The 16,780-nt window shown below is 64.5% G+C and overlaps 1 protein-coding gene across 1 annotated transcript in view; it reads left to right on the forward strand.

Annotated features, from left to right (window-relative positions):
* Window positions 1-11,818, forward strand: part of CCDC187 (coiled-coil domain containing 187) — a 37,069-nt gene extending 25,251 nt beyond the window's left edge. The window contains exons 15-24 of the mRNA XM_039219657.1: window positions 173-258; window positions 812-999; window positions 1,956-2,043; window positions 3,337-3,483; window positions 4,391-4,554; window positions 6,821-6,984; window positions 7,380-7,510; window positions 7,793-7,902; window positions 8,394-8,470; window positions 8,887-11,818. Of these exons, the coding sequence (XP_039075588.1) occupies window positions 173-258; window positions 812-999; window positions 1,956-2,043; window positions 3,337-3,483; window positions 4,391-4,554; window positions 6,821-6,984; window positions 7,380-7,510; window positions 7,793-7,902; window positions 8,394-8,470; window positions 8,887-10,619 (2,888 nt within the window). The 3' untranslated portion in view covers window positions 10,620-11,818. The remainder of the gene's footprint in view (window positions 1-172; window positions 259-811; window positions 1,000-1,955; window positions 2,044-3,336; window positions 3,484-4,390; window positions 4,555-6,820; window positions 6,985-7,379; window positions 7,511-7,792; window positions 7,903-8,393; window positions 8,471-8,886) is intronic.
* The last annotated feature ends 4,962 nt before the right edge of the window (window positions 11,819-16,780 follow it).

The following is a 16,780-nucleotide window of genomic DNA, read 5'->3' on the forward strand; positions in this document are numbered from 1 at the left end:
CCTTGTGAAGATCTGGGGTGAAGCTGTGCGTACGTGGAGGGTATTAAACTACTCCAGACCTCCTACCTTCGAGAGGCCGTCCTGCAGAAAAGGCCACCGGAGCCCTTATGTGACCCAGCAGGCTGCCCAGGACTCCTACACGGCCCCACCACCAACTGCTTTCTGTCCTCAGAGCTCAGGCAGGAAGAGAGCCCAGCCCGAGCCCCCACCCAGCTGCCTCTGGCCAGGGTCTACGGTCAGGACAACCCCAACCACCAGGTACAGGGAGAGGTACTCTGGGGAGGGGGGTTCACGGGAGGCACTGGCATTAGCTTTTAGACCCAAATACTCCCTCAGCTGCCTGGAGCTGACAGGCGCTGAGACCCCCTCTCCTAGAGCCGGCACTCAGAGGATCTCTGCTGCAGATCCTGGGCTGGGGGGGGGGCACCTCCTACCCTTCCAACTGACCCCTGCCCAAGCCCCTTCCTTCTGCCTGGTGTGGTAGGTGAAAGCAGGCATTTCAGCAAAGTGCTTCAGGCAGGGCTGGCCCCCACCCATCAGGTTGCACATTTCAGGGCAGGTGGCCCAGTCTTTCCTCAATCCTCTCAGCCTGAATCAGGCTGGGCACAAGACCAAGATGATGCGGACCCCGCCTTGCCCTTGAGAGCTCACAGTCGGGTGGGGGGTACCCCGCCCCAGAAAAGGAGGCACGACTAGGGGAGGGGGGGAGCGCGCAGTCTGGGAGGGCTGCAGCCTCCTCCCCTAGGCTGGGCACCGCTGCCGCCCAGCGAAGCTGGTCCTGGACCGGCCCGGTCGGTTTGCCCCGCCGCAGCGGAGCCTGCCGGGGCCCTGGAGCACGAACCCCGGAGCCTTCGGCCGCTTCACGCTGCACATGCTCGACCTGAGCCTGCGGGATGAGGAGCTGCGCGCGCGGCACCAGGCCGCTATACTGCGCCTGCGCGAGAAAGTGCTGGAGGAGAAGATGCTCACCGAGCTGGCCTGGCTGGAGCATCAGCGAGAGTGAGCGCACGCGCGGCCCCGCCCCCGCCCGGGCCCCGCCTCCCGCCCGGGCCCCGCCCCTCAGCCCCGGGTCGCCCCGCCCCCGCCCGGGCCCCGCCTCCCGCCCGCCCGACTCCTGCACCCGTTGCGGGGAACACCCCGAACCGAAGCAGATAGTAATGGGTGTTTGCGGAAAGTTATATAAGGCACTCAAGTCCCCAAAACAAACACGTAACCATTTAAAGCACCCGTAGTCCCACCTCCCCCAGACAGCCCCTGCGAATTTTCCAGGCTGTCGTGCCAGCCCTCGTTGCGGGAGATACACGGGGCTGTTTTACAGCTGTCCAAGTTCACGCCCCGCTGTCCTGCGACCTGGGTTTCCACTCGCAAGTCACGAAAGCTTTCGGAGCCCGTGTAGCCGCTGGATCGTGCGGGGGGGGGGGCGCGGGGCCCCGCCCCGACTGACCGCACAGCTCCTCAAGACCCCGTGGTGGGGCCTCCGCTGGCCACGCAGGAGACACGCCCCTTAAAGGAAATGCCTGGAAGTGGGGCCGCAGTGTCCGGGAGGAAGCTCTGTTTAAGCTTCTTGCTTTTCCCTCATTGGCTTCCCGAACGCATATTCCATATAAGGCCCACCCCCTGCCCTCACCCCAGCCGTCTGCGGGAGTTCTATCCCGTGATGGGCCCCCGCGCCCCTCCCCAGGGGACCCCTTGGGTGGGCTACAGCTCCCGGGTGGGAGGCGCTGCCCTCCCTTCGTGTGTCAGGCCCGAAAGTGGTCGTGAAGAGTGGGTGGGCAGTGACAGGCTGGATCAGCCACAGGCCCCCAGGGGTCCCCGGCCTTCCCCTAGAGCCTGGCACCGCCTCCTAGAGCCTTGCAGTGGGGGGGGGCACCCCAGGTCCACCTGGCTGGCCTGTTTTCACACCCCCTTGCTGGACCCGAGGTGGACAGTCAGTCCTGCCCTGCGTCCCCTCTCAGGTGTCTGTGCAGCAAGGGGAAGGACACAATGCTGGCGGCCTTGGCAGAGAGGCAAGAGCAGGCGCTCAGGAAGCTTGAGCAGGAGCAGGTAAGGGTGGCTCAAGCCCGGCCGGTGGGCAGGTGACCGGCACCAGGTTGGTCCGGCCACCCTCAAGCTGGGAATGTGGACCTTCTGCACGGCACCTTGATCAGTCCCCAGCCCTCACCACCCTCCAGGACCGCTCAGGACCCTGCAGGGCATGGGGAACGCCCAGTGGCAGGGGTGGGAGCGGTGTGGCCTGGATGGGGTGTGGCCCCATGGCCTCTTGGAGCCTCATGAGCGGGAGAGGGACAGCAGTGTCTGTTGAGGGGTTTTAGGGACTTTAGTACAGTCAGCACTGACCAGGGTGAATGTGTACCACTGCAAAGAGGCTCCCTAGCCGCTCCCAGCTCAGTTTCCTTGCCTGGAAAATGGGCACAGGGGCCGCTGTGCTGGTGATCTCATCAGTGTCCCAGCATGCCATGTGGTGGGGACTGGTGTTAATCGCCCCCCACTTTATGCAAATGAAGAAACCAGGGCTCAATATAGGGAGCTTGCCTCACTCAGGGATTCTCAGAGGGGAAGTGAGGGGTAGTGCTGGACTTTGGGTTGGCGGAAAACTTCCGCCCTAGATGGCCGGTATGGGCCAGGGAGGTGAGGTGGTGGATGTGGGGCATGGCAGGTGTTGGGGGCCACAGGAGGAGACCCAGAGGCGAAAGTGCAGGTGACACCATCTGTTGGGCTCACCCTGACCGTGAGCTGTGAGGAGGTCCAGTTATCAATGGCAATGAGGTTCCGTGCTGCAGGCAGAGCCGCTATGGGGGAGGCCGGGGTCCGGGCCCCCAGCCACTAGGGCTTGCGCAAGGCACCCAGCTCAACAGAGGAGGTTCTCAGGGTGGTTTCCGAGCCTGTTTCCTCTAGGAAGGCCTCCACCCCCCAGGTGCACCAGGCAAGGTGGCCACCGAAGGATGTGCCGCCAGAGACAAAGCAGGGACCAGAGGACAGATGGGGACAGTTTAACAAAGGGACAAGTTCAGGGGCTGGGGGCAGTGCCCAGAACCTGGAGAGAGGGAGGGTCGCAGGGGGGAGGGCAGGAGGGCAGCCGGCTTGTGCTAATCTCGGTTGGGCTGCCCAGGGCACAACACCCGGCCTTCCCTCCTGCTTCCTGCTAAGCCCCCCGTGGGCTGCCACGCTGAACGGGACGAGAAGGGCGGCGCGTCTGGAGGGGCTCAGGGAAGCCCCGTCGGAGCCCGGCTGCCCCCCCAGACACCCCTCATCCTGTTGACCACGCACGCTTCTTTCCAATGTGTGCCTTGGTGCGGGCTTCGGGGGGGTTGCTGACGTCTTCTCTGGCTGGTTCAGAGAGAAATCCGATCCCTGCGGAACATCCACCTGTTTTCACACCAAGAGAGGAAACTTCTTCTGCAGCATCAAAAAGACATCGTCTCACTGCAGAGATCCATGGCGGACCTGCGGCGGGAGCTTCAGGCCCGGACCAGGCTGCCTCAGGTGGGCGCCCTCCCTGGGCTGGAGGCCGGGAAATGCTCGTCGTCACCTGGCTGTTCTGTGGGACTGTCCCTCGTAAAAATGCCTGTGACCCAGGGAGGGGAGGGACAAGGAGAGGTGCAAATAGAAGGCAGGGGCCACCCAAGGAGGTTTCCTGGACACAGTGGCCCGACTGGGCTCTGGAGGAGGAATTCTCACCCCCCCAGCCCCCGCAGCGGAAGTTGCTCCAGGCCCAGAGGTGCAGGAGGGAAGCCCAGTGGGAAGGAGGGAGGTGAGGCTAGAGCCCGGAATGGGCCAGGGCTGTACTCACCGCGGGGCGGGGCAGGTGGGGGCTGAGGCAAGAAGCAGAGGCGGCCTGGGCTCCTGGGGGGCAGCCCCTTGTGGGACCCCGAGCATCAAGGGTATCCTTGCTCCAGCTCCCCGTCTCTACCGCCTGTCCCATGGAGGGGGCTGTGTGGACACAGAGCAGGGCCGCTGTCCCCAGCCTGAGCGCTTCCTCTGTTGCGCTGGAGACGCTGTGGCCCCACCTGGTTGGATGGGGACGGAATGAACTGGGTTCTCTGGTTAGCAGTCGCCCTGCGGGGGGAGCAGGAGGAGGTGTCTTCCCTACCCCAGGCCGGCCTGCAGGAGAGGTGACCCAGGGCTGCCTGGTACCAGAGCACGGCCTTGGATGTGAGCTCAGTGACCCGGGGCAGCCTCGGGCAAGGACTCCCCGGCCTGTGTCTGCCCCCGCCTCGGGCCGTTAGCACGGGATGCAGGGCCCCTGCGGGGCTAGGACCACCTGCTTCCCGGGTGAAAGCGCCCTGTGGGGCACGCTGGGCACCGCGCTGGCGTGAAGCTGCCTCCCACTTTCCCTGAGGGGAGCGAGCCCCGCGCGTCCGTGCCAGCTCCCTCGGGCTGTCTCTCCTAGAGTTCCGGCCTCGGAGTCAAGACCACTCAGACGGAGAAGTCCAAAGCAAGTCTGCAGCCGAAGGGCCCCGCACAGGGCTCCTCGCGCCCCTCGACACCTCCCAGGCCGGGCAGCTCTGCCAGCCACTGCCCCCGGACAAGCCCTGAGACCCTACGAGTCCAACAGTGAGTTGTCCTGGGCGGACCCCGCCCCGGTGCTCACCATTAAAACCCTTTTCTGTGCTTCGTGGCCCCGTGCTCACGGCTGCTGGGCCCTGCACCTGTCAGCCCTGCCGAGCGGAGGGGTGTGTTGGGGGCACTGAGGGGACCCTGCTGCGGCTGGCTGGCCCATGGGGATGTGGGCGGAGGCCGGAGCCGCCCTGGTCCAGCGGGAGGGGCACAGGCAGGCACTGGCTCCTTCCTAGCTGTGCTGCTGGCCGGGGTGTGGCCCTGGGGTGTCCTCGTCTCATCTGTTAACTGGGGACGGGGCTGCCACCATCCCCGAGACAAAGCAAGTAGACAGGCCTTGCTTCAGGGCAGCGGGCAGCACCTGGGTGGCCACTTGGCTGCCAGGAACACCCCCCAGGCTGGCATGGGGCCCTTCTGCCAGCTGTGGCGACCGGGCCTTCTCTCACGGGCCTGGCCACGTGGCTGCTGGGCTCGTTTGGCAGCAGAAGGGCCTCTCCCGGCACACTAGAGGGGCCCTGCCCTGGCTGAGTCACCGTGAGGGCAGAGGGGGAGCCCGGTGAGCAGTGCCTCCTGAGCCAGAGCCTCGCCGTGGGAGAGGGCAAGCTGCTTTTCCCATCAAGAGCCTCCAGACACGCCTGCGCTGGGACCGCCTCCTTCCTCTGTCTTAGTTTAAATAATCCCAGGGCCGGCTGCCCACGGCCAGACTCTAATTACAGAGGAGCCGCCCCCCCCCCCCCCCCCCCCTTGGTGCCCAGGAGCTTGTTCTCGAGGCTGCGGGGGGGGGGGGGGCGTTAGCACAGGCGGGGGGGGCGGGGGGGCCTCCTTGGCTGTCCTCATCACAGCAGCCATGCGCCGTCACCGCTGGAAAGGTAGGGAACAGAAAGGCTGTGCGCACGTAGGGAAGGTTTCAGACGTCTTCTAACCGCCGACCTCCCATGGTCTGCTGGGGCCAAGCTACGCAGAGAACGAGGCGCCTGTCGATCTCTTGCTCCGCCCCGAGGAGCTCAGCAGAGCTGCCTGGGGGCCAGGGCCCAGGTGCAGCCCAGAGCTCTGCCTGTGGAGCCACGCCCCTGCACTCTGCCCGCCCGGGCTTCTGGCCTGAGACAGAGCATGGGGAGGGGTGGGGAGGGGCAGCAAGCCTTTCAAAGGGCTCCAGGGGCCCGGTCCAGTTTGAGTTAGCCTGTTGCGCTCCTGTGGCAGCTCTGAGGGGCGGTGATGGGCTCAGGGACATGCCCCTTGTCTGTCCTCAGGTCCCTGCTCCTGGGGCCAGGTAGGGGCCTGCACCCGGCACACACTGGCGCAGACGGGTGCCTCCCAGGCCTCGCCCCCGAGAGCCCAGAGCTCCAGCCCCTGTGTCGTCTCCCCCTGCAAAGGCCCCCAGATTCTAGGCGCTGAGGAAGGCCCTGCAACGCTGCTCCCTGTACACCCCCCGACGTGGGTATGAACCCGGGGGCAGGTACCCAGCACCCCCCGGGTGAGCTGTAGCTAGTGCTTGCGGAGAAAGTAACAGAAACCAGTCAAGCCGCACCGGAGAGAGTGGCCCGTGCCCCGGCTGGCCCTCTGTGGGCACTGACCTTCTGTCCAGGGGTCAGGAGACCTGCCCCCAGCCGCCTCCTTGAGGCTGGCATGGGGGCGGTTTCCCGATGCCCGTCAGTGTGCCCAGGGCATGGCAGCGGGGCTGGGCATGCGGCCTCCCGGGACTCAGGCGGACCCGGTGGTCTGTCCCCACGCAGAGCTCTTTTTTTTTTTTTTTTTTAATTTATTTCTGAGAGAGAGAGTGTGAGCAGGGGAGGGTCAGAGAGAGAGAGGGAGACACAGAATCTGAAACGGGCTCCAGGCTCTGAGCTGGCAGTCAGCACAGAGCCCGACGCGGGGCTCGAACCCACGAACTGTGAGATCATGACCTGAGCCGAAGTCGGACGCTCAACTGACTGAGCCCCCCAGGCGCCCCTCCCACGCAGAACTCTTGATGGAGCACCGAGTGCTGGGGGACAGACAGACGCATCGGCCCATCATGCCCCAGCACCAACCCTGCGCCTCACCGGCCCCCGGCAGTGGCCCCGTCTGCCTGGGAAGCTGCGTTGGGGGGAGGGCCCAGGACCTGTTTTTCTGCACCCGGGTGGTGACCACTGGGCCACCAACCACAGCTGTCCCCTGGATGTGATGCACGTTGTTCCATCCGTGGAATGTCGTGGTCAGGGCTTGTCCCCCGGGGAGGGCACAGCCAGGTAGGCAGTCACAGCCCCCACGCACTGCCTTACAGCCTTCTCACCGAGCAGGCGGACGGGACGCCCCCCCAGGCAACCTCAGCTGCGGACAGTCACCGGCCTCCTCCAAGGCCTGTGTGGGGAGAGGACGCACCTGCGGCCAGCAGCTGGCCTGACGCGGGGGGTCTGCTGGCAGAGAGCCACTGCCCTGTGGGCCAAGGTAACCAGGCACGGCAGCGGCGGTGGGAGCGGAGGACAGATGGGCACTCTGTCAGTGGGCCCTGGCAACTGGGGGCAGCAGCGGGCTTGAGGTCAGACAGACCTGCGTCCTGGCACGCCTTACACGTGGTGTGACCTCCCGCTCCGTGTCTGGGAGCACAGCGCACCTCCACAGGAGCATCACCTGGCTGCACCTGGACGGACATTTCCAGGCGGCGTGGGGTGGGCGGGCTCGGAGGCCATCCTCCCCTCCCTCCGTCTGCTCCCCGGTGCAGTGAGGGCCCAGCTCAGGGCGTGTGCCCCTTTCCCGAGGCTGATCTTCATAATTCCTCGACACTGTGCCCCCATGGCCCCCTTTCTGTGCCCCTCAGTGCTGACAGTCCCTTTGCCTCCCAGGAGACCCCCAGACCAACCCCAGCCCCTCGCCAGCAGAGAAGGCCCGGCCTCTGACGGACAGCTGCGTACAGAAACTCCAGAGCCCAAACTGCCCGGGCGGAGGGGGTCCCTGCGGGCCCCTGGAAGCCAGCGTGAGTCGAGGCTTGGTCCTGCCCTGGCTGCAGGCAGAGTGGGGGCCTGGCCTTGCTTTGCGGGGTCTACCGTGCGGCTTTGGGCGGGGCCACCCTGTCCACCAGATGGCGGAGTTGATGGGACGGGGCCTCTGGCCCTTCCCGGCTGGATTCCTCTGTAAGGGGATGGTCTTTGTTCCTTATGGCAGTCCTGGGAGCACAGGGCTTCGTCCACGGCTAAGGGGCGGGGACTGACGGTTTAGGGGCACTGGCTGCACTCTGGCTGTGGTCTTCCTCCGACAGGTGCTTGAAGGCCGCCTCAGCCGAGCAGGGCTGGAGCTGGGGCTGGATCTGGCCAGCAGCCCTGTGGAGGAGCCCCACAGGATGGAAGGCTGGTGGTCAAGGGAGCAGAAGTATGCGGTCTGGGGGGCTGCCTGGGCCCAGGGGGACCCGCGGGCAGGGGCTGGGGACCTGGGGCGTGGAGACAGATGCCCGTCTTCCGGTTGGAAGAAACCCACTCTGTCCGGGTGCCCCTCACCCTGACCGGGGCCTCAGTGCCCCTCAACCCACCCCCACGCCCTCCTGAGTCTGACCCCGTCTGTGGAAGCTCAGACGCCACCTGGGGAACCGGCCAGAATCCAGTGGGGGGGAGTGGGGGGGGGCTTCCAGGGAACACGTGCCCCTGAGCCTCTCAGAAGCCAACACCCCCCCAGACCTGATCCCGTGGGGACTGAGGCCAGAACCCCCTAAACATGGGCCCTTGCCGCCACCGAGGGGCACTCGTGGCAGGCATGGGTGTCAAGCTCAGGGGGAGTTGGAGGCCCCGAGCCATGGGGACAGGGCCGAGGGGGATGGGGCCCTCTCCTGGGAGCCCCCTGGGACCTCGGCACCAATGTGCTTTCAGGATGGAGACCCGTGTGCCGGAGGACCCCTGCGGCCCCTTCTCTCCACCGGAAGCCGCCCAGCTGCCCGCTGCTCCAGGTGAGGCCCCGCCTGCCCCGGGAACATGGACTCCCCACCTGGGGCTCATCGGCCACCAGCTCCTCAGCCACCCTTCCCCCAAAGCCCCACCGGGGAGCCCTGCCCCGACCAGCCCCATCGCGGTCCAAGTGAAGGCCTGTAGGGAGAGCCCCTGAAACAGGACAGCTGCAGCTCTGAGGCCGGGTCCCCGAGTCACGGAGACGTCCGCCTCGACGTGGCTGCCTTGCTCGTGCGGGCGGGCGGGCGCCAGAGCCAGCGGGTGCAGAACCGGAGGGCTGGGCCCCGTGGACATTCCTTCCGCCTCCATCTGGGCCCTTCTGGTCCTGATCCGCTGGCTTAGGGGCCGTGGGGTGTGGGCCGCGGGGGTGGCAGGGGGTGAGGGTGGGGGCTCACCCCGAACTCCCCCTCCTCTGCAGCCTCCGCGCCAGCGCCACCCTCCCGGCGTGAGGGCAGTCCCGTGCCGCCGCTCAGGGGCCCCTCGGACCCAGGCGCTGAGTCCGAGGCTGCTCCCCGGAGCCGGAGCCGCTCGGGGTCTCGGGCAGGGTCCCGGGCCTCCTCCTCCCCGAGCGCGCGGTCCAGCTGCTCTCCCCGGGAGTTTCAGAGAGCGTGTGCCCTCCTGGTTCAGCTTTCCGAGAGCTCCGTCTCCCTGTCAGACTGGGAAGCCGGGGACACCCCAGACACGGACCCCGGCTGGTCCGGCGACTTCTCTCCTCAAGACTCCTGGGGGCCCCCCCGGGGCGGGGGGCAGGTGTCCTGGGAGAGGCCGGAGGGTGGCGGGGCTGGGCCCTTGCAGCAGGGCGGGCTGCCTCCTCCCCCTGATGCCGCCTCTCCAAGGTCAGGGTCAGAGCTGTCAGAGGCGTCCAGCCTGGTCTGGGACGAGGAGAACCTTCTGGAGCCTGGCTCTGGTGCCAAGCTAGCCTCGGGATGCTCCTCATCTCCCGGAGGCTCATCCTACCTGGAAACCAGCGGGGCGTCCAGCCCTGCACTCGCTTCCTTGGGCCCTGGGGAGGGGCAGGAAGCGTCTGGAAGCACTGGGAGCCTCATCAGTGGATCCGATACAGGAGAAGCCAAACAGATGTCCCCCGAGGCTGCCCCCATGCTTCTCCCGCCCAGGCCCCCTTCCTCCAGTGACTTAGACCTGTCCCCTTCCTCTCCCTTGGGGTCCCTGGCATCCGACAGGGTGGGTTTGGGCAGAGGAGAGACCAGGCCTCTGCAGGCCTCACTTGGCTGCCCCGAGGGGCCCTGGGATGCTGCCCCGAGCCTATCCAGTGACAGGGCACCACGGCAGCCCTGGTCTGAGCCTGAGGTCCCTGTGACCCCGGGGACCCCTCCCGGGGACCCTGGCCGTCCAGCGGCCCCGACGCCCCAGGGCTGGACCCCCACACATGGGGGGCGTGGAAACTCCCCTGTCCCCGAGGAAGCCGGCCCCGCTCTGTCCAGTGGGGTCTTGCCCGAGATCCTGTCCCCCGTCGACGAGGTGCTGTCCTATGGCAGTGCCGACCTGTCCTCCGCCTGCAGGGACGCCCGCCTCCCTCCTCCGCCGCCCGCCCTCCCAGCAGAGGATTTGGCCAACGCCACCAGCCCCGACTCAGAAGACTTCCCTTCCCCGCCTGAGGACACCATGTCCCCCAGGGGCTCGCTGGGCCCCCCGGGGGAGGATGCCTCCATTAGAACCGGGGAGTTGCCCTCCTTGCCTGCGGAGGACACACCTGAGGCGCCGTCCCCAGGCCCCCAGGAGTCAGGGCTCCGCCTGGGGGCAGGCAGACAGGGCGGAAGCCTTAGGGACAAATTGGGTGAATCAAGTTCTGTTGCCGGGGACCAGGCTGTGGGCAGCAGCCAGTGGTCTGAACCGGCCCGCTGCCTAGGGTCCCCCTTGTGTGGGGGGGCAGGCGATGGCCCGAGAGGGCTCCCGAGACTGCCGGTGCAGCCCCCAGCCCTGCCCAGAGCGGCCCTCACGGCCAGGGAGGCTCCACCAACCCTGTCACCCGGCGACCCAGCTCCTGCTCCGGGTGCGGGCCCCTGCGCTGACCCGCCGGACGTGGAGGGGGCCGAGGTGGTGGATTTGGTCTCCAGCCAGCTCAGCAAAAGGATCCTATGCGACTCGCTGGCTGTGCTCTCGGAGCTGGCGCAGCCGGCGGCCCCTCGATAGAGGAGCTGCCGTGTCCCTCAGGCTGGCCTGGCGGCCGCTGCACAACCCCAGAAAGATGGGGCCTGTGGGGACACGCAGTGCTGTGGTGCCCTTGTGCCATGTGGGCGGTCGTGCATGGGAGGCCCTGGGAAGCCTGGGCCACCGAGGGCAGAGCCGCCATGGCCCCTCGAGTGATCATCTGGTGCTGGGCTGAGGCCTGGGTGGGGACGTGGCAGCAAGAGCACTGGGCTCTGCGTTTTTCTGGACGTTGGGTCCACTGCATCCATCAGGCGCCCAGAAGGGCCCTTGATCCAAAGACTTTAAGGGGCAGGAAGGTAAAAGGTTGTGTGGGGCATGTTTAGAGGCTGGCCGGTCAAGGCAAGGTGTGGAGGTCACGGACTTGACAGAGAACCATCCGGAGGGGAGCAGCCCCCAAGGATGAGCTGGAGACCACGTGCCAGGAGGGAGAGCCATCAGCAAAGGCCAGGAGAAGAGAGAGAGTCGTTCTGGGGGGACAGGGAAGCAAGGGGTGGTGGAGGCGGGCCAGGGGTCACCTCTGCGTGGACTCACACCCCAGGCTTCTGGAGGCCGAGGGGCTCCGTGTGGGCCGGCTCCGCTAGGGCTGTTACAGATCCATCAACTCAAGGGCCGGAGGCCCCCAGCCAGCCCCGGGCCTGCCCTCCGGCGGTAGGTGAGCCAAGGACTCCCGGCGGGCTCAGGACTCCTGGGAGAGGCCAGCGCCCATTTCCTGGGGGCTGCCCATCATCGAATGAGCCCTCGGGGACACAGGGTGACCTCGGAGCAGGGAGCAGTTTGCAGAGGTGCTGGCAGGGTGCTGCTGCCTCTAGGGCTTGGCGCCTCCCGTCCAGGGTCACAGGCCTCCCATCTTCAGTAGAGGAATTCCTGAGACCACATTTATGGACCCCTGGGGACACGGCGACTTCCGTGCACTCGCCGGTAGCTGGGGGATGTCTCCAAAACGGGCCTGGCCAGGCCCTGAGTTCTGCCTGTGCCCACCACCTTCTAGCTCGGGAGCAGGGGGCCTCCTCCAGGCAGCCCTCCACCAGGTCCCAGCTTTGGGGCGGCCTCGGGTATCCAGGCCAGCTGCTCACCAGACCGACCTTTGTCACACGCTGGCCCATCCTGTTTCACAGCTCAGGGAGGCACCAGCTGAGACGGTTCATGGTGATTTCGGAGGATACCCCCCCCCCCACTGGGGAGCGCGGGAGAGGCTTGGACGGGGGCGGGGGGGGGGGAATGTGTGCTTACTGTGCGTGTAGGATTTCAAAACAGGTTCTGAGCTACAGCTTTCCTATTGATTTCCTTCTAGTTTTCTGAACAAATTAGTCTGTAATTTTTTATTTTTTTCCTATTTATTACTGACCCTTTTGGATTTACGAGGCCGGGTGTGAGGGATTATGTATTTTACACACAAACGTTTGGCATGGTAATAAATCTCCCACCTCAAAACCCCGCAGATTTGCCTCAAACTCCATCGTCCCCTTTCTGGTCGCCGTGGGGGGGCCGAGGGCCTCCCAAATGACCTGTGTGGGGGCCCCCCGCACCCGGGGCCCCTCGTCTACGACAGCGGGATCCAAGGGAGCCCACGCCACAAAATAACTTACGTGTTTCAGGTCAGCGTGGTGGAGGGTGTCAGAAGCCCTCCGTCTCACGGCGAGCGCACGGGCTCCCAAGGCCAGTCTGATATTGACCAGGCGCAACTTCCAAACCAGCATGCCGCTGCCTCCAGGCCCCACTGTTCTCGCCTTGGCTCAATCCCTGCTAACCTCTTGGGCCGATAAATCTTGGTACCAGCCTCCAGAAAAGTCATTATCCTTCATAGAAAACGATTATTTCTCAGTTAAAGCCCACATTTAATTTTGCAGTGATCTGTCTCGTTCAGCAGCTCCTCTTAGCTGTATCCTCCTGCATAAAATGCCCACGAACGCACCTTCAGCATTTCAAAAGCCAGGTCACCAGCCCCGCTTTAGGAAGCCTTTTGATCCCTTGCCGTGTGCGGCCATAAGAGCCACCCCTGTGAGATTCAGCAGGGGCCACGAGGGCAGGTACGCAGAAGTGACAGCGGCGTGCACCCGTCTGGATGGTGCCTTCCTGTGCCAGGGCCATCTGGTTCCCCGGGGGAGGGGTGGGAGGCCGAGTGAGCAGGCTGGGTCCCCACCCCCAGGCCAGGTTCTCTGGCAGTGAGGGGACATGGCTGTCCATTGAGCACCCACACAAAACCAGTTCAGTGGGTCAGACCGGTCCTGTCCGTGCTGGCTCCCCAGGCAGCATCCGCCCCCCGCCACCCCGGGAATGTCTGCGAGTCCCAGTCTGTGCCTGCAGCCCTACTCGCACACCCTAGGCTCAGACGCCAAGCTGCTTCTCTATACCTATCGCCCCAACAGCGTGCCTTTGCTGAGACCGTCCCTCACCCCCATGAGCACAGCTGGGAGCAGAGGCAGTGTTTGCAAAACACGACTGCAGGTTTAGGGCGCAAGCGCACGCCCGTGCGCCCGGGCCTCCCAGGACTGCCGTGGGGCCTTCTCCCCGTGTGGGGCCGTAACAGGACACGGCCGGGTGTTCGATGATGCTCGGAGCCCTTGCCAAGTCCCGCCCTCCGCCTCTGACTGGGGTAGAAGGGACCCCGTCCCGTGCCTCCGTGTCCACCATCCCGCTTTCTGCCCGGTGTCACTGGGAGGGCAGTGTTCTGGAATAATGCTCCTGGCAGGTCTTTGGGAGCACGGGCGCTGTTTCTAATGCCAGGTGGAGGCGGGGCCTCGGAGGACCGGCCGCTCCGGAGTCAGGACTGCGGTAGGAGTTCAGAACTGCGCGCGGGGCGCAGAAAAGGCACAGGTGCGCTGCCCTCCGGGGCTCGGGCCCCTCCGGCCGCCACACAAGCTGGTGTGGCTGCGGCACTCAGAGCCGGCAGGGAGCCCCGCCTTTGGGAGCATCAGGGGCACTCAGGTTTGAGACTCCCTCTGTCAAATATGTGCCACGTGCTCTTAACCGTAGTCCGTGGCCCTCGGAGCCTCAGTTTCCCCCTCTGTAAAACAGGAACACAAATGCCTCACTTCATCAACTCCAAGATGCAGACCTTCCCACGTCGGAATCACCGTGAAATCAAACGTTTTTCAATTGGAGGCACTCTCACGGGGTGGAGGAGCGGATCTGGGGGTTTCCAGGGTGCGGCCATGGGCTTTGAGCCCCTGGGAAAGTCAGCGGAAGCTTGGAAGCTGCTAGCATTGCCTTGTTTCTCAGATTCTAAGATACAACCCCCTTCCCCTCCCTATTTTAATGTTTCTGAATTTGGCTGCATTTTACAAACAATGTGTTTTTCCTAAACACCTTTTATTAAATCAACATGGGCTGAAGGGCCGGGGGCGCTCTGGGTTTGAGAAATGACCTGTGTTGTGTTCAAGGTGCTGAGCAAAGCCCGGTGCCCCCGGAGCCGGTGTGGGGTGAAGTAGCACCGGCCATGCAGACTGCACCAAGTGGGCTCACAGTGTCCCTGGCATCAGCCTTCCCTGTTTCTCACGGGGTGGGGCTGGTCCTGGGGCGGGGAGGCCCTGCTTCGACCCGCCTTCGCACGGCAGGAAGGGGGCGCTCACCGGGCACTCTGTGGGAGGATGGCTGGCAGAGGAGGGACCGGGAGAACCCTTCAGGGGGGCAGCACACACCCCACCCGCTGGCTGCCCGAGACGCCCCGCTGGCTCCCTCAGCACGTGGATGGGGACAGCGAGACCCGGGAAACAGCTGTCACAGCAAGACTTGACCTGGGAGGGGGAGAGGCACAGTCCCTCCAGGTGGCTTTGGGCGTTTGCTGGGGACTGAACTGTGTCTCCCCAACGTTCGTTCATGGAAACTTGACCCCCAATGTCACGGTGCTAGGAAGTACATTTGAGAGGGGATTGGCGTTTGAGGCTCGTGCGAGTGGGGCCCCACAATGGCCCTAGCGTCCTTATGGGAAGAGACCCCAGAGAGCTCCCTCTCTGTCCACAAGCTCACGAGGAAAGGCCACGTGAAGACATTGCGAGAAGGTGGCCGTCTACCTGTAGGCCAGGAAGTGGCATCCCGCTGACCCTGATCTGGAGTCTCCAGCCTCCTGAGCTGTGAGAAACGAAGGTCTCGTTTAATAAATGCCTGTGCCGTGTGGGGTTTTGTTACGCAGCCTCAGCTGGCTGAGACGGTGTTCAGAGTTAACCCCCTCCTGAAAGGGTGTGGTGGGCGTGAGTGCTCGGACCTCACCCAACAGCCCGCCCCCCATGGTCTTTGCCAACTGGATGACCAGACGCTGGTCTGCGTGCTCAACAGCGGTCCTGTGACTTCATGGTCATGCCCTCAGGCTGAGGCCAACAGTCTACCTGGTCACAGGTGGGGGGGGTGGAGCAGGGACAGGTGAGCCTGAGATGGGCTCCACCCTGAGGGCAGGAGGGGTCCCAGGGGTACCCAGCAGAGCAGGAGAGCATAGGGGGCTCCCTTATGAGGCGGGGGCAGCACCTTCCATGGGGAGAGGCGGAGAGAGGCTGAGCTGGTCAGGTGCGGGGTGCAGGGACCCCTTCCAGCCTTGTGTCCCTGGCGCCCACGTGCACGGGGTCACCTTCCTCCTTGCACCCCATGGAGCGTACCCTGGCTCTCCCTGACCTGTTCCCTCTGCCTGTTCTGCAGGGCCTCTCCCTCCTGCTTGGATCTCTGCTCCTTCCCCGCAGACCTCCCGGGAGGAGCCCCCCCCTTCCCTTTCTCTCCTCCAGCCTTTCTGTAAACACTCCAATCACACCTTGTCCCTGCGTCCCTCAGGACACCGTGTCCAGTCACTAGGGAGCCCCCCCCCGCCCCGGAGTCTGTCATTCTTTCCTCCGCACACCTGCCCTTCACCTCCCTGCACTCTCTGCCACCCTCCCAGCCCCAGCCTGCTCCTCTGCCCCCCACCCCCACCTCATTTGCTTCAGCCCAGGGCTCAGGGTGTGGCCAGTCCTCAACCAGCCCAACCTCTGAGCCCAGGACTCCCAGAGCCAACCAGCGGCCTGGCACCTCCCTCAGATGTCGGAAGGTCAAGTGACCCAGAGCAAGCTTGGATTGCCACTGGCCCCAACCTCAGGAGCTTGCAAGTGCTCCGGCCAAAACCCTGCAGGAAGATGTGACCCCTCTGGGCACACTCTGGATTTGATCCACCACGTGTCTTACCTTCACACCACACCCTAAGTCTGACAGTCACTGCACTGCTGCCCAACCCTCGCCTGAGTCCCGCCATCTCTTGGAGGGCTGTGACGGCCTGTCACCGGTCTCCTGCTTCCCCTCTGCCCCTAACACACGGCAGCAGAAGGGCAGAACCACATCTCTGCTCAGAATCCTCTGATGGCCATGGCTTTCAGAGCACAGGGGCCCAGTCTGCAGCCTGTCTCGTGAGGCCCCGCCCCTCCCCATCTTGTTCCTGGCTGCTTCCCTGGTTCTCTCTCTCCCCGGCTGCCTCTGCTCCAGCCTCGCTGGCCGCCTTGCTGTTCCTCCAACGTGCATGCGCCTTCTACTGCAGGGCCTTTGCACACGCAGTTCGTCTGCCTGGGCTGCTAGGAGCCAAGGGGCCTGAAACAAGAATTTGAAACTTCCAGGCAGTGACTGTTGCTGATTCATATCCGCTCTGTGACCCACTTCCTTTCTTTTTTGTTTTGGTCACACAGTTCAGAGAAAATGTTGATATGCATAGCAATCAGGAATAGTAATTTAAAAACCAGGCCTCCTGTTGAATTAAGCAAAAAGTCACAGGAAGCTTTACTTCCTAGGGCTGCAAAGGTCGCCGGAAAGTCCTAAACTTGAGCACCATAACACATCTGAGTTTGTGTGGGTGTCTTACTACCTTTCCAAGAGACAAAATCTCCTATTAAAATGTCAAGGTCAGGGGAGCAGACACTCTGAAGCCCCGATAAAACACAGGACCCCCAGTTAAATGTGAATTTCCGATAAGCAGCCAATCGTTTGTAAGCGTAAGAACTTCCCGTTAAATTTGCATCTGAGATACGGGACGTTTTCTTTTGCTAAATACGGCGACCATGGGGGGGCGGGGCCAGGTCCGGGGGCGGGGCCTGGGGGGAGTTCGGGGGCGGGGCCGGGCGCTCGGGGGCGGGGCCGGCGCTCGCGGCGCACGTGACGGCGGTTGCCAGGGTGAAAGGTCAGGCGCGCCGCGGCACTCC

This window comes from Hyaena hyaena, unplaced genomic scaffold (genome assembly GCF_003009895.1).
Source record: "Hyaena hyaena isolate Hyena2069 unplaced genomic scaffold, ASM300989v1 scaffold_823, whole genome shotgun sequence".
In the NCBI taxonomy this organism is placed as follows: domain Eukaryota; kingdom Metazoa; phylum Chordata; class Mammalia; order Carnivora; family Hyaenidae; genus Hyaena; species Hyaena hyaena.